The 14,160-nt window shown below is 59.5% G+C and overlaps 7 protein-coding genes across 7 annotated transcripts; 4 read left to right on the forward strand and 3 right to left on the reverse strand.

Moving 5' to 3' along the window:
- Nucleotides 1-40: 40 nt before the first annotated feature.
- DCS_05993 (uncharacterized protein) lies at nt 41-550 on the forward strand (the record flags this gene model as incomplete). Its single annotated transcript, XM_040803287.1, has 1 exon — nt 41-550. One exon carries the CDS (start codon nt 41-43, stop codon nt 548-550), a length of 510 nt encoding a protein of 169 aa, XP_040653391.1.
- A 357-nt stretch (nt 551-907) lies between these two features.
- Nucleotides 908-3,652, reverse strand: DCS_05994 (uncharacterized protein; the record flags this gene model as incomplete). The annotated part of the gene is made up of 3 exons (XM_040803288.1): nt 908-2,967; nt 3,043-3,308; nt 3,390-3,652. The coding sequence occupies 3 exons, from the start codon at nt 3,650-3,652 to the stop codon at nt 908-910; spliced, it is 2,589 nt and encodes an 862-aa protein (XP_040653392.1).
- Nucleotides 3,653-5,026: 1,374 nt separating this feature from the next.
- DCS_05995 (GTP cyclohydrolase-2) lies at nt 5,027-6,254 on the reverse strand (the record flags this gene model as incomplete). Its single annotated transcript, XM_040803289.1, has 2 exons — nt 5,027-5,068; nt 5,181-6,254. The coding sequence occupies 2 exons, from the start codon at nt 6,252-6,254 to the stop codon at nt 5,027-5,029; spliced, it is 1,116 nt and encodes a 371-aa protein (XP_040653393.1).
- Nucleotides 6,255-7,707: 1,453 nt separating this feature from the next.
- On the reverse strand, nt 7,708-8,367 carry DCS_05996 (uncharacterized protein; the record flags this gene model as incomplete). The annotated part of the gene is made up of 1 exon (XM_040803290.1): nt 7,708-8,367. The coding sequence occupies one exon, from the start codon at nt 8,365-8,367 to the stop codon at nt 7,708-7,710; it is 660 nt and encodes a 219-aa protein (XP_040653394.1).
- A 410-nt stretch (nt 8,368-8,777) lies between these two features.
- DCS_05997 (uncharacterized protein) lies at nt 8,778-9,095 on the forward strand (the record flags this gene model as incomplete). Its single annotated transcript, XM_040803291.1, has 1 exon — nt 8,778-9,095. One exon carries the CDS (start codon nt 8,778-8,780, stop codon nt 9,093-9,095), a length of 318 nt encoding a protein of 105 aa, XP_040653395.1.
- Nucleotides 9,096-11,107: 2,012 nt separating this feature from the next.
- Nucleotides 11,108-12,514, forward strand: DCS_05998 (DNA-dependent RNA polymerase I subunit A43; the record flags this gene model as incomplete). Its single annotated transcript, XM_040803292.1, has 1 exon — nt 11,108-12,514. One exon carries the CDS (start codon nt 11,108-11,110, stop codon nt 12,512-12,514), a length of 1,407 nt encoding a protein of 468 aa, XP_040653396.1.
- Nucleotides 12,515-13,108: 594 nt separating this feature from the next.
- DCS_05999 (uncharacterized protein) lies at nt 13,109-13,574 on the forward strand (the record flags this gene model as incomplete). Its single annotated transcript, XM_040803293.1, has 3 exons — nt 13,109-13,142; nt 13,224-13,348; nt 13,398-13,574. 3 exons carry the CDS (start codon nt 13,109-13,111, stop codon nt 13,572-13,574), a joined length of 336 nt encoding a protein of 111 aa, XP_040653397.1.
- Nucleotides 13,575-14,160: the final 586 nt, after the last annotated feature.

Genomic DNA, 14,160 nt, shown 5'->3' on the forward strand with positions numbered 1-14,160 from the left:
GTACAGTGCGGAGTAGAGCACCTGGCACTTGGTACTGGGCATGGACAGCGCTGCACCGTATTGTCTGTGCCGTACCCGTGCGGACAGTGCTGTACTCGGTTTTGACGGTGCTATACCCGGCATTGACGGTGCTGTACTCGGTATTGACGGTGCTGTGCCCAGTATTGATGGTGCTGTACCCAGTATTGACGGTGCTGTACCCGGTATTATGGACGGTGCTGTATTCGGCATTATGGACAGTGCTGTACCCAGTATTGATCGTGCTGTACCCGGCATTATGGACGGTGCTGCACTCGGTATGGACAGTGCTGTGCTCGGTATTTACAGTGCTGTACTCAGTATTGACAGTGCCGTGCTCGGTATTTACAGTGCTGTACTCGGTATGGACGGTGCTGTTCTCATACCGGCGCACAATCGTACAGAGTACTCTTTCGACTTGCACCCCATACGGCGCACTGTACGAGTACCTGCAGCCGGGGCCCAACAGCCTCGCCTCTCTCGCTTGAGTTGTACGTTGTTGGTGAGTGACATGTACTGTATGAATGAATAACTGTACAGTACAAGCACTCCCATGGTATGCCTGCGAGGTACCTCGCTGTACAGTGCAGTACCTACCTAGTATTACTTGGTCATGGTTGGGCTTATGCCTTGGTTGATGCTGTACGCAACCTCAATCGCCGGTGCTGCATGCACAAGTACCTGGTACTCTGCGGTGCGTCTGGTGCCGGCGTAATTACAAGTATCTAGGACTCTGCAGTGAGTCTGCGGTGTTAGTGCTAGAGCACACTCCAACCCACACGCGCGGCTGGCTCCCTCACCGTCTCGTCACGCGGCTGGCTTCCTCACCGTCTCTCCCCTTGGCACCGTCACCACCCATGGCCACGATGCCCGCTCGTCGCCCGGCCGCTCACCCACCGGCCGCCGCCGGTGCCTCCCGCACGACCCTCGCGTCGCCCAGCTCGGCCCAGGCCACGACCCTGTGACCGTCGTCCTCGCCCTCGCCGTCCGAGTCGGGCACCTCAAACTTGCCGTACACGCGTCGACCCGTCTCCTCGTCGTACAGCCTCTCCCGCACGTCGCGGTCGCGCGCGGCCAGGAGCACCTGGAGCGCGTCGTCGTCGCCTCCCGAGAGCACCGTGCCCGTCTTCTGCGTGAGCTCCGGCTGCCAATTCGTCGCCTTGGACAGCGTCATCTGCTTCCACGTAATCACCATGCCCTCCTTGGCCGCCCCCGCCTCGAGCGCGGCGAGCACGCTCAGGTCGGCCGGCAGGGCGGGCGTCTCGTCCTCGTCGGGCTCGCGCTCGCCGCCAAAGGGGCTCGGGGCCGACTGCCGTCGCTTGCCGGGGCCCTGCTGCTCGCCATCCTCGACGAGGATGGCCGAGTCGTCGTCGTAGAATTCTTCGTCAAACGCTTGCGAGCTGCGCTTCCGCTTGCCCCTGCCCGCCCTCCTGCCCTGCTGCTGCGGATCCCACCGCTGCTGGAATGGAAAGGGAGGCTCGCTGAGGACGATGCCGTCCTGGCAGCACTCGACGGCGCCGTAGACAACCTTGTCTCGCCACTCGTCCATGTCCGCGTCGTTGCCCGACGTCTCCGTCGCCTCCGTCGCCTCCTCGTCGAGCCTGACGTTGTTGAGCGGCCGGACATCCTTCATGAGATGCTCCTTGATCCTGTCCTCGTCCGTCTTCGTCCTCGGCGCCCGGAGTCCGAGCGCGCCGAAGAGCAGTCTCCGACCGGCTCCCACGTCCATGCGAGAACGCCGCTGCTCCGGCACCGCCTCGGCCGCCACTTCGGTCTCTGCCTCGGCGGCATCCCCCGTCGCCACCTGCCGGTCCTCCTGCGTCTCCTCTGCCGCATCCGCTCCCTGAGCCAGAGTCCGCAAGAGCTGCTCCTTGCGCTCTTGAAGCGACCGTTCCGACGCCAACGAGTCCGGCGTCTCGCATCCGGAGCCTTGCTGCTTGGCCCAGTGCTTGAGCCGTCGACGACGCGCGTTCCGCTTCTGCGTGCTGCTGAGACCAGTGTACGGCGATGACTCGGCCGGGGCATTGGGCGCTTCCGTCGCCATGCGAAGGGCGCCTCGCTGCTGCCTCTGGCCGAGCGGCACTCCGTTTCCGCCCTCGGCGTCGCTGCTGTCGTCGCCCCCGTCGTCGCCACCGTCGTCGCTGCTGCTCGTGCCTCGGTCGTCTTTGCTCCCACAGAGGCCGTCACCATTCGCGCCGTCCTCCCGGCTGCTACCAGAACCACCCCCCTGGCTGTCTTCGGAGGCCTCCGAGTCGTCACTGGAGCTGTCGTCGCTTTCTTCCGAGTCGTCGGAGCTGTCGTCGGAGCTGTCGTCACCGTCGCCGTCGTCGTCCCCTTTGCTCTCGTCAAAGTCGTGAAATTTGTCGGAGCCATCCGAGTCGGCACCAGTTTTGCTGCCCGAGCTGGTCGTTGCTTCGGTGCTCTCGACCACCTGAATGAGCGGACGGTCTTTTCCCGCCGACGCAGCTTCTTGCCTCGGAGCCGGCGGAGGGTGCAGAGACGGGCTGAAGAGCATCTCCAAGATCTTGTCCAGTCCCAACGCGGGCTTGTTCGATCGCTTTAGCGACTGATACGTGTTGATGACATTTTTGGACTGCAGCAGGAACTCCGTGGCAATGCCGGAAACGGGCGTCGAGGGAAATGCGGCGATGAGAGCGTCCAGCTCGCAGCTGTCGCGAAGCAGGCTTGTGCAGACGGAATCGACGCCTGCGGAATCGCCCACGCGCTTGTCGGGCATTTCGTCATCCGAGGAGGCGGAACCTGAAGGGGCACTCGAGTCCTCCTTGGACGGGCCTTCATCCAGAGCCCAGGTGGGGTGCTCGTGGCCGACGATGGCGTTGTCCTGCCGTAGCAACTCGAGTTCCTCGTCGATGGCCTCGTCGTCCCCACCCACGTAGTCTTCTTCTTCGTCGTCGTCGTCGTTTACTTCTTCGTCGGCAAAGGATTCATCTAGCATTCGTGTCGGCGTCAGACATGCATGGACAAGCCGTCAAGCGAAGGGCGAGGGAATGCTCCGGTAATTACCATCATCGTCCGTCGGAGCCTCCAGAAGCAGTTGGGGCATCCGCTGCTCATCGCCGTCGACGTCATCGTCCGCGTCGGCACGGTGGCCCAACGCGGTACGCAGTCGTTTTCGCGGCGGGAGATCGACGGCGGGTCGATCGCGCGGCGTCCGGAGCCATGGCCTGCCAAAGGCCAGACCGTCCACCAGATGCTTGCCGTCCGAGGATATCTGATGGCGCCCGCTCAGCCGTCTGCGTTTGAGGTCGTCGCCCAGCAACGATCGGATGCTGTCGGCAGTCCACGGTCAGCACTAGAGACGAGACGAGACGCCAAGGTCGGCCGCCAAAGGGGGGGAGGGGGGGGCGCACATGACGGTGTCCTCGTCCTTGAGAACCTGATGCACCGGCTGGAAGTGAAGGCACTCAAAGGTCCCGTCGTGGGCGCTGACGAGTTCGACGACGTAGTCTTCGAGGCCCCACTCGCCGCTCTCGAGGGGCACGACGTCGTTTATCTGGGCAAGCAGCTGGGAGATGATGGGCTTGCCGGCCAGAGGGCAGGGCCAGACGAAGCAGGTGTCGGGCACGCCGAGACGCTGGACGACGACGTGGAGGCGAAGGACCTCGTGCGACATGGTGGCGGCCCGTCGTTACTTTGGACTCATGCTTCTGGGCGAATGCAAAAATCGGGGGGGCAAACGAGTCGGGATTTGCGGAAGAAGAGGGGGGAGGGGGGTGTTGGATGAAGTGGAAGAGGCAGAAGAAAAGGACGTGAACGGTTTGATCGTCGACACGAGATTAAAGTGCGGGATGTGAAGAAGCATACGGAGTACCGTACCGCTAGTACAAGTAATGCACAGTAATGTGTGGGCAAGCGGAGCGACAAAGAATTATGGCCAAGTATTACTACCTACAAGCACAGTACATGTAGTAGCAAATACTGTGCAGTAATTACATGTAGCAAATACTGTGCAGTACATGTAGTAGCAAATATTGTACAGTACATGTTGTAGCAAATACAGTACAGCACAGGTAATAGCAAATACTGTACTTACAGCACATGTAGTAGCAAATGCAGTACAGTACATGTAGTAGCAAATACTGTGCAGTACGTGAAGTAGCAAATACTGTAATTATATCACAAGTAGTAGCAAATACAGTGCAGTACTTGTAGTAGCAAACACTGCTATTATAGCACAAGTAGTAGCAAATACAGTGCACTACATGTAGTAGCAAATACTGTACAGCACGTGTAGTAGCAAATACAGTACAGTACATGTCGTAGCAAATACAGTACAGTACATGTAGTAGCAAATACTGTACAGTACTCCGTACAAGTAGTAGCAAATACAGTACAGTACATGTAGTAGAAAATACTGTACAGTACATGTTCATTCTAGGTACGTGCAACAATTACAGCACTGTTGGTGCCGAGTTTGTAGGCGGCCTCTGGGTGTCGCCGCACTATGAGTAGGAATTTCCAGTGGCCCTATTGCCTGGCAGCGTGCCGCATCACCGCTGGCCATGTTCCATCGCCGTTCTCCCAGTCCACCCTCCGCCGCAGTCACCACAGCAGCGGCCAAGAAAGGGGGTTTCTCTCGAAAGGGAGACTGTCGCATAACGCTTGCTCAGCATGGGCACGGAATATTCATGTAAGCTGGCTGAAGCACGACATGACTCTCATGGGTAGGTAGTAGATACAAGTACAAGCTCCAGTGAGTGACCAAAAGCAAACGCCCGCAACTCATGGTTGCAGGGGGTATGTGGGTGTAAATGCAGCAGCAGCAGCAGCAGCGACAGCAAGGGTAATAGGTAGCAGTACCAGTAGTGGTCGTAGTACCCCGTGTGAACAAGGCACCGGCAGCTGCTCCGTGATACCCGTACCTAGCAGTATGCAAAAAATGCTCGGCGTGGTGAAACGCCTCGAATGTGTCCATGAAAGCTTCCCAGCCAAGCAGGCAGCCCAAACTCCATCGGATGCGTCGGGAGCGGTCGGTCCCGTGACTCGTCTACGGCCCGGCAGCCTCCAGCATGTGGCCCATCTTTTCAATCTAGGACGCGGCGCGTGAGCGGATGGACGGATGGAAGATGGACCATGGACCATGGACCATGGACCATAGACCATGGATCATGGACGGATGCCCCATGGCGGCAACAACATACCTTCGTCTTGAGATATCCCTCCACCTCGCGACTCCGGAAGCCGCCCTCGCCCTTCCAGGAGAGCGGAACCATGGCGACGCGCTCCTTGACGACAACCTCCCGGTTGGGCCCCTCGACGGCCCGAATCTTCTCCGGGTTGTTGGTCAGCAGCCGGACGTCCCGCTGGCCGAGGTCGAGCAGCATGGCCGTCGCGAGGCCGTAGCTCCGCGCGTCGGCCGGGTGGCGCAGCAGCAGGTTCGCCTCGACCGTGTCGGAGCCGAGGTCCTGCAGGTTGTAGGCCTTGAGCTTCTCGCCGAGGCCGATGCCCCGGCCCTCCTGGCGCAGGTAGACGATGATGCCGCCGGCGGCGTTGCCGGCCAGGCCCATGAGGCGGGCGGCCTCGTCGAGCTGCTCGCCGCAGTCGCAGCGCGCCGACCAGGCCGTCTCGCCCGTGTAGCACTCGGAGTGGATGCGGACGAGGGGCGGCTGGCCCGCCGACGGCGAGGGCGAGGGTGTCGCCGGCTCCGAAGCCTCGACCCCGCTCGTCGTCCGTCCGGGGTAGAGCCGGCCGGTGTAGGCGCCCCTGACCATGCGGTCCATCTCCGTCTCGCCCTCGCGGGGCGCGTCGAGGCTCCGGCTCCGGATGTGCTTGCCGAAGACGATGGCGAGGTGCTCCTTGCTGTCGACGTTGTTCGAGTAGAGGTGGAGGAACATCTCGGCGCCGGCGACGGTCGGTATGCGGGCGCGGACGATGCACTGGACCTCGGGCAGCGTCTCGAGCAGCCGCGGCTTCCTGCTGCCGCAGCCGCCCGAGGGGATGGAGCTGTCGACAAGGACGCCTCGCGGGCCGGTCGTCGTCGGAGCCGGCGTCTGCGTACCGGGCGTCTGCGGGGGCGTAAAGGCCGGCGAGAGGAGGGAGGGAGGGGGCATCATCGGCCGCGTCGTGTCATCGTCCGCCGGAGCCTCGGGCTTTCGGGGGGGGGAGCGGGGGAGGGAGAGGGAGAGCTCGTCCACGGGCTCGTCGCCGTCATGATGCCGGTGGGAGTCGGTTCGGGGGGAGTAAAAGGACGGCAGCTGGTGGTCCGACGACGGCATCGTGAGCCGGCGGCGTCGTGCGTTTCGCCGGGACCTGTGCGGGTGCGGCGACGCCTCGGACGGACAGGTGGCTACTCAAGGCGGCACGCATGCGTGGAGGCACGGAAGCATGAAGCGAGAGGCGCCGTGGAAGTCGGAGCGTCGTGGGAGGCAAGCATGTGCTTGATCCGAGGTGAATCGGAAGTGGGATTCGGACGAGGCCAGAATGAAATGCCGTTGGTTCGACGTGACCCATTAGTCATGGAGCCTCGGCGAACAGCGGGGTGGTGGGGGTGGGGGTGGGACAATAGGGGGTTCCCTATTCTCATAGAAATACAGGGTACCTGTACAGTAATTACAGTATAGTAATAACTGTATGCTTACTGCACTTGTAGGGGATGAAAGGGGGGTTCCCTATTCTCATAGAAATATAGAGTACCTGTACAGTGATTATAGGAATTACTGTATAATTACTGTATAATTACTGTATACAGGCTACGGTGGCGGGGGGGGGGGGGGGTGAAAGGGGGGTTCCCTATTCTCACAGAAATACCTGTACAGTAATTATAGTATTAACTGTATACTCACCGTACCTACAGGCTACTGTAATAAATGGGGGGGTCCCTTTTCTCCCAGAAATACCTGTACAGTAATTATAGTAATTACTGCATGACTACTGCGTACTTGCAGTACCTACAGGCTACAGTAATGAAAGGGGGGGTCACTTTTTCCACAGAAATACCTGTACAGTAATTACAGTAATTACTGTACAATTACTGCGTACTTGCAGTACCTACAGGCTATAGTAATGAAAGGGGGGGTCCCTTTTCCCACAGAAATACCTGTACAGTAATTATAGTAACTGCTGTATAATTAATGCATACTTACAGTACCTACAGGCTACAGTAATGAAAGGGGGGGCCCCTATTCTCACAGAAATACCTGTACGGTACGGAGTAATTATAGTAGTTACTATATATTATTTACTGTATACTTACAGTCCCTACTCCGTACAGGCTACAGAACTCCATACCTCAGCCTACAGCACTCCGTACCTCAGCCTACAGCACTCCGTTCCTACAGTCTACAGCACTCCGCACCTACAGGCAACAGCACTCCGCCGCACCTACAGGCTACGGCACTCCGTTCCTACACACACCCAAGTAAGCACCTACTCCTTCATCGTCATGCTTGGTGATGGGCACCATGACGGCAACTCGACTGCTTGGAGCACGAGCGCGTGTCCTCCGTACAACTACGAGCATGCTCCGGCGTGCTGTACATGCTCATGCACGCAGTGCCACTTCTGCCCGTCATCTTGCGGCCCGCGCGAGCCATCATTTCGCCAGATCAGCTGGTCTATTCATCACGACAAACTCTATATGTGACGGTGAAGAAGAAGAGAAAAACTGCCATGCCAATCCATGGCTGCCCCCGTACCCAGGCCTGCTCGGTATCCGGTCGGCCGGTGCTCCTAGGACGGGACCTGCTTCCCCGTGCCGTACTGCAGGTTGACGACGCTGCTGTTGAGGGGGTCGGCGGCCCCGAGCTGGTGCGGGCACTTGGCCTGGTTGCTCGTCTGCATGTCGAGCGTGCACACCTCGTCGTGGCCGTACTTGCACTGGGGATCCAAAATGTTGACCAGCGCAAGGTTCTTGGCCACCCAGCTGTCGGGCTGGCTCTGGCAGAGGGCGACGTAGTTCATGCTGTTGGCGGCCGAGAGCGACAGCTTGCCGCCGGCGAAGAGGTGCTTGCACTCGTCGGCCGGCACCGTCCGGTACGTCATGGCGACGCCGCCGCCCGTGTGCGGCTTGCTCTCGGCGCCCTCGCCAAAGACGAGCGTGTTCCAGGCGTCGTACGAGATGTCGTGGGCGCCGGTCGACTGGTCGACCTTGAGCAGGTGCAGGCTGCGGTCCCCGTGCGTCACCTTGACGCAGATGTTGTCGCAGTCGACGGGCTCCGGCCAGTAGGCCACTCGGTTGGTGTCGAGCTTGCATCCGAGGGCGCCGATCGACGACGAGTACTGCTCGTGGGGCGTCACGCTGATGCCCAGCTCCGGTCGGAGGGGGGTGCAGAGGGCCGAGGCGGCGACGGCGGCCGAGGCGGCGACGGCTGCGCGGGTGGCGAAGAACATGCTGGCGGTGACGAGCGTGCTTGTGGGAGTCGGCGGAGCGAATGTGTCGAATGCTTGTAGAATGAATGCCGGGCGACGACGAAGAGAATGGAGTGGTGTCTATGGTGGGAATGGAGTCGAATGAATGAATGGCGCTTGTCTCTGTCAAAGAGAGCAACGAGGAGAAATTCCCAAAAGGAGAGTGGTGCTTGAAGAAGCCGTCGTCTGTGGGTGCCGAACCGGGGACGGAGAAGCGTCGACATGGGCGAGGAGGGCTCCTACTTATACCCGTCCATGGTGAACTGTTCACATGCTGCCATGGGCCTCCATGCACGCCTGGCCTCCATGCACGCCTCGCTCCTCCTTGGCCGGGGGGCCAATCAAGCGGCGGAGCGGCGAGCAGAGCCATGTTCTCGCCTGCGCTCGTCGCCATGATTGCGTTGCCGTCCACGTCCCAGCCTCATTCGTCGACACGATTCAGGGGTCTCGGTCGTCGAGCGACGGAACTCGGGGCCTGGCAGTCAGCCGTGGACGAGTGCGACCCCATGCCACTGTTCCAGCCGTCCGGTCAACACAAGGGACCTCGTGCTAGGTCGTCGACGCCGACGAATGGCAACGGCCGGTACGCCTTCAGCATCGCCGAGACTGGTGTGGTCCGCGTGCCGGCCTACCTGACGCCCAGCCTGGCCCGGGGCCGTTCAGGGGAGCGCCATTCCCAGGCTGGCATAGCCCCAGGCACGATGACCTGACAGCCTTTAAACGGTGCGAGGTGGCCCGCCGGATGGCATCGTACCGGGATGGCATCGTACCGGGATGGGATCGTACCGGGATGGGATCGTACCGGGATGGCGTCGACGTGGGATGAAGGCCAGGGTCCGGTTCACGAAAAGATTGGACGAGCGACGCATCGGCAAGCCTTGCCATCCCCGTAGCACTCGCAGGGGCATCGTGGAGAGAGGTCGCCAAGCAGCTATGGGAGGGGGCGATGTGACTTGGCCGCCAAATGTGCCGGGTGTCCCTTGGCCGCATCTTCGAAGCTGTTGCTTATGCGCCGCCCTCGTTAGCCGCCACCTGGACCCCAAACAGGAGGAAATGCCTCACGGCGGCCACGATGACGACACGGACCATGGCGCAAGGGCCATGCATGAAATAGAGCAGAGGCCTTCCTTGTGCCTGTGCATTTTAACTTTGGCCGTGTCTGGATCGGGCCAACCGAAGTCTGAGTTTGCTGTCGTCTGATCTTTGAGGCTCGTCGAGTGTTGAAAAGGGAAAGGAAAAGGAGAGGGGGGGGGGGGAGTCGAGCGATCTGACCCCAACAAAGGAAAGGAACCCCCATGTACAGAGTACTCTGTACAAGTAAAAGAAATACTTGTAGGTGTACTGGATGCACACCGTACTCCGTACTCTGTAGGTGCAAGTACTCCGTGGTTGCAAGTAGTTGTGAGTAGTTGCAAGTACTCCGTACTCCGAAATACTGGGAATATTATTAGGCACTCCGTACCTGCATCCGTACGCCGATGTATACAGTACACGTGCGCAGCACATGCCGTCTACGCATGTACTGCTACTTCGGCCAAACGCGCCGTGAGGGCCGACGGGTGGTCGACGTTGGTAATTCGTCGAGGTCGACGTGCGGTGCCATGTACCTGTACTTGCGTTGAACCACGATGCGTCAGCTTTCCTCCATTACGCGGCAATCCCGCTCCAGGGAAGGAGGTTCATGACAAGATTTTCATCCGAGGCCACGCTGTGCTTGTAACGAGACGCGCGCGGTCAATGTTTTGCTGTTGTTCTCATGCCCCGATCCGAGGCCGTCGTGTTTGCAATGGCGCCCGTCGAGCATGGAGGGTCGGCACGCGCAGATGGTATCCTGTCTGTTACTGGGGACGCAAGGTCAAAATGGCAAACCACCGAGTCAGTGAAGGGAGCCACCGGTGGCTATAGGGTAGGCTGCTGTGCGTGCAACTGCTCGTTCTGCGGGCTTCCGAGTACAAGCCCGGGCGGTGGAATTTGTTCCTGCGTGGGATACTTGGCAGAGCATGAGCCAGACATTGGTTTCTTGACTGTGTTGATGGGCAGAGGAGGCATCTCCATCTGTCGTCGTCATCGGGCAGGGTAATAATACCAGCAAAGTAATTGCATCTCCAGTTTCACGCATACTTACACCACTGTAGTTGTGCTAACAGTACTTTGTTATTCTGCATGTACTGTACGTGAACAGTACATCGAGTAGGTGTACCTGTAAGTGGGTGTACATGTACCCTGAACGGGGACCGATTACTTGTAGCTACATGTTAGTACAGTAAGTACTTCGTATGGAGTGATACGGAGTACCAACTTGTACGAGGACGGCTGGAATATTCATACTGCACAAAAGCTGCTATTACAAGAGCAGTACTCAGCAAGGCCGGTTGTACTCGGTAACAATCCCTGTAGGCGTACAAGAGGTGTCATTTCAAGTAAGTAAGTAGGTGTCTGTATTCCGTACGGAGAGTTCGCTACCAAGTAATACCTAATTACTTGTGCAGTGCACGTAGCGCATATTACAAGTAAGTACTTGCGTGCGTCAAGTACAGTACACCCCCTACAGGTACAGTACATGACGGTGTACTGGGGGGCCAACGCTCACCCCCACCTGCATCGCCGGCCGCGTACAACCATCCTATCGATAAGCGACTGTCGCTGCGGCCAAAAACTTTTCCCATTCGGCTTCCTCCCAGCCAGCGTCCTCAGCAGCGGCGGCAGCCCCAACCGTCGCACGATGCCCGCAGCCAAGTCGCCCGAGCCCGCAGCGGCGAGGCCCGAAAAGAAACATAAAAAGGACAAGTCCTCCAAGGCGGAGCGGAAACGCGAGCGCGAGGAGGACGCGTCGGTCGATGCCGAGGAGCGGAAGCACAAAAAGTCCAAGGCGGCCGCCGGAGAAGCCGTGGGATTCGATGCCGAGCCATCGGAAGGACTGACGAAGAAGGAGAAGAAGAAGAAGAAGGAGAAGAGGAGCAAGCAGGGCGAGGAAGCTGCCGAAGCTGTCGACAATGACGAGCTCAAGGCGGCAAAGAAGAGCAAGAAAAAGTCCACGCTGGACGGTTCGGTGGCAACGCCGATAAAGACCGACGACGACGACGACCATGTCACGGACAAGCACAAAAAGCGAAAGAAAAAGTCCGCAAAGCACGGCAAGGTCGAGGGCGAGGATGAGGCTGTGCCGGCGACGCAGGGAGACGCCGACGCCGACGCCGACGCCGACGCCATGGACATTGACCAGCCGACGTCCTCGACCAGTTCATCACACGTCCATCAGCCGCCCGACATGCCGGCGAACCCCCAGTTTCCCTTCTTCTCCCAAACCGTGTCCCTCTACGAGCCTCTATACCCCCAAGGCTGGGCGCAGCCCGTCACGCACTGCCAGTACCAGCACCTCCAGCACCTCCAGAACAAATATGTGCCGTCCCTTCGCGGCGTCCTGCTGAGCTACAAGAACGTGGCCATCGGCCCGAACCCCGGACGCGACGGCGCCGCGACGGACGACGACATGCCGACGACGGTGAGGTCGCTCAACGAGTTTGCCGTCGGCTTCGGCTGGATCACCGCCGACGTCGAGCTCTTCGTCCCCAGCCGCGGAGCCTGGATGGAGGGCAGCATCAACCTGCAGACGGAGGGGCACGTCGGCGTCGTCTGCTACGGAAAGTTCAACGCCTCCGTCGAGGCTCGCCGCCTCCCTCCCTCCTGGAGATGGGTCTCCAACGAGTCCGCCGACGCGCGGGGCTTCGAGGAGACGGCGTCGGTCATGACCTCGGACGACCACGGCGTCGCGCGCCAGATCCACAGCACCGGCTTCTGGACCGACGGCGCCGGCGACAAGGTCAAGGGAAAGATACGCTTCCGGATACGCAACTTTGACGCCGGCACGAGCGGCGAGACGAGCTACCTGAGCCTCGAGGGCACCATGCTGGACGAGGCGAGCGAGAAGAAGTTGATCAAGGAAGAAGCCCGCACCGCGCAGATGCGGCGGGAGAAGAAGAGCGGTTGGAGGATCGAACGCCGACGAGCCCCCGAGTTCAGCATGACCCGCTTCGCACCCGAGGGGGCCGAGACGGAGGGCGAGGCCGTCAAGGAGACCGAGGAGACGAAAGCGGATCCCTCCGTCCAGAAGAGCTCGGAGATGGAGTGAGCGATGCTGTCCATGCGGCATTTCCACATGGCGAGGAGCATGAGGATATAATACACCACAAGCATGCATGCACGACAGGCACACGGAACAGGCCAGAGCCTTTTGCTGTGGCGGCACGGCGAACGCATCACGTGATCTGCTGCAGCGGCACCGAAGTCTTTCCCTCGCATCTTGCCCGCTCGAGCTGACACTTGAAGCCGTCGATTGCGAAGTTGAGATGGCGTATGGCAGACAGAAGATTGGAGACGACATGATGTGTAGGGTAGGTGAGTCCATACTTTTGCAGTACTTACTTGGAAGTACCTGTGCTGTAAAGTAAGTACATGTACTTACATAAGTGCTGCAGTACTGTGTACTTACAGAGCCCACTTAGTACATATACTTACTTAAGTAGATGCTACAATAGTAGCGGCGGCCCAATCTTGGCCACGATTGGGGGAGATGTGGGGTTGGAGGGTCTGATTTTCAAGCCTGAAAACTCAGGCTTCCAACTCGACACAATCCGTCCTCGAGCTTGGAACTCGTCACGAGCGAGAGAAAGAAAGCAACCTCTAGCAATTGATCAGCGATCCTCGAGGCCGACTGAACAGCAAAATGGCCTCCGACACAGCTTCCGAGGAGCCACGGCGTACGTATCTTTGATGAAATGGCACCCAAGACGAGCGCACGAACGAGGCGGGAGAAGAGCGTCGCTGACCGTGGTCTGCAGAGGCGACCCGCGAGGAGATGCGTGAGGCTCGTCTCCCGCTGGCGTACCGCGATAGCTGCGCCCACCTCCTCATCCCTCTCAACCAGTGCCGGAGAGAGACGTGGTATGCGCCCTGGAAGTGCGGCGTACGTCCCCCCATGCCCTTTGCGTTTGACCGTCCTCGACCCCCCCAAGCCCTCTGCGTTTTACCGTCATCCGTCCCTGCGTTGGTGTGCTGATCGTTGGCCCGGCCGGTTACGCGTGCAGGACGAGAGACACAGCTACGAAAAATGCCAGTACGTCGAGTTCAAGAAGCGAGTCGCCAAGATGGATGAGCTGCGAGAGTCGAAGAATGGTGCGAGAAGCAACTAGCGAACGGGGCTCACAAACGACGTGTGCATGTATACCATATGTGTCTCGGCGAATGGAAAACACGATGCTGCCAATCTGCTGCCGCGCCGACGAGGGAAGGGACGGACGTCGGATTGCCCATGGATACGGAGCATCCAACCTTCAACCGCCATGCCGAACTGGCGTTGCGTACCCTCCCCGTCCTCGTGACGTTGCCGGAACCGAACTCGTTATCAGAATCCTTGATGTACATGGAAATGCCGTCAACCCCGGTAGAGGTGACCGGAGCATCCAACCTCTAACCGCCATGCCGAACTGGCGTTGCGTACCCTCCCCGTCCCCGTGACGTGCCGGAACCGAACTCGTTCTCAGAATCCTTGGTGTGCATGGAAATGCCGTCAACCCCGGCAGAGGTGACCGGAGCATCCTCCGCGTCCAAGCAGCGCAGGCTACGATGATGCCGTCCGGTTGGCCTCCCCGAGGATTGCCCTCTACCGGCCGCGCCTTTCGATGCTGCGTCGACGGACTCGGATGCGCATCGGGATTGATGGCCCTCGTAAAATACGAGCCGTCTCGGCGCGAGCATCGCAGACGCATCTGATGCGAG

This window comes from Drechmeria coniospora, chromosome 03 (assembly GCF_001625195.1).
Source record: "Drechmeria coniospora strain ARSEF 6962 chromosome 03, whole genome shotgun sequence".
In the NCBI taxonomy this organism is placed as follows: Eukaryota; Fungi; Ascomycota; class Sordariomycetes; order Hypocreales; family Ophiocordycipitaceae; genus Drechmeria; species Drechmeria coniospora.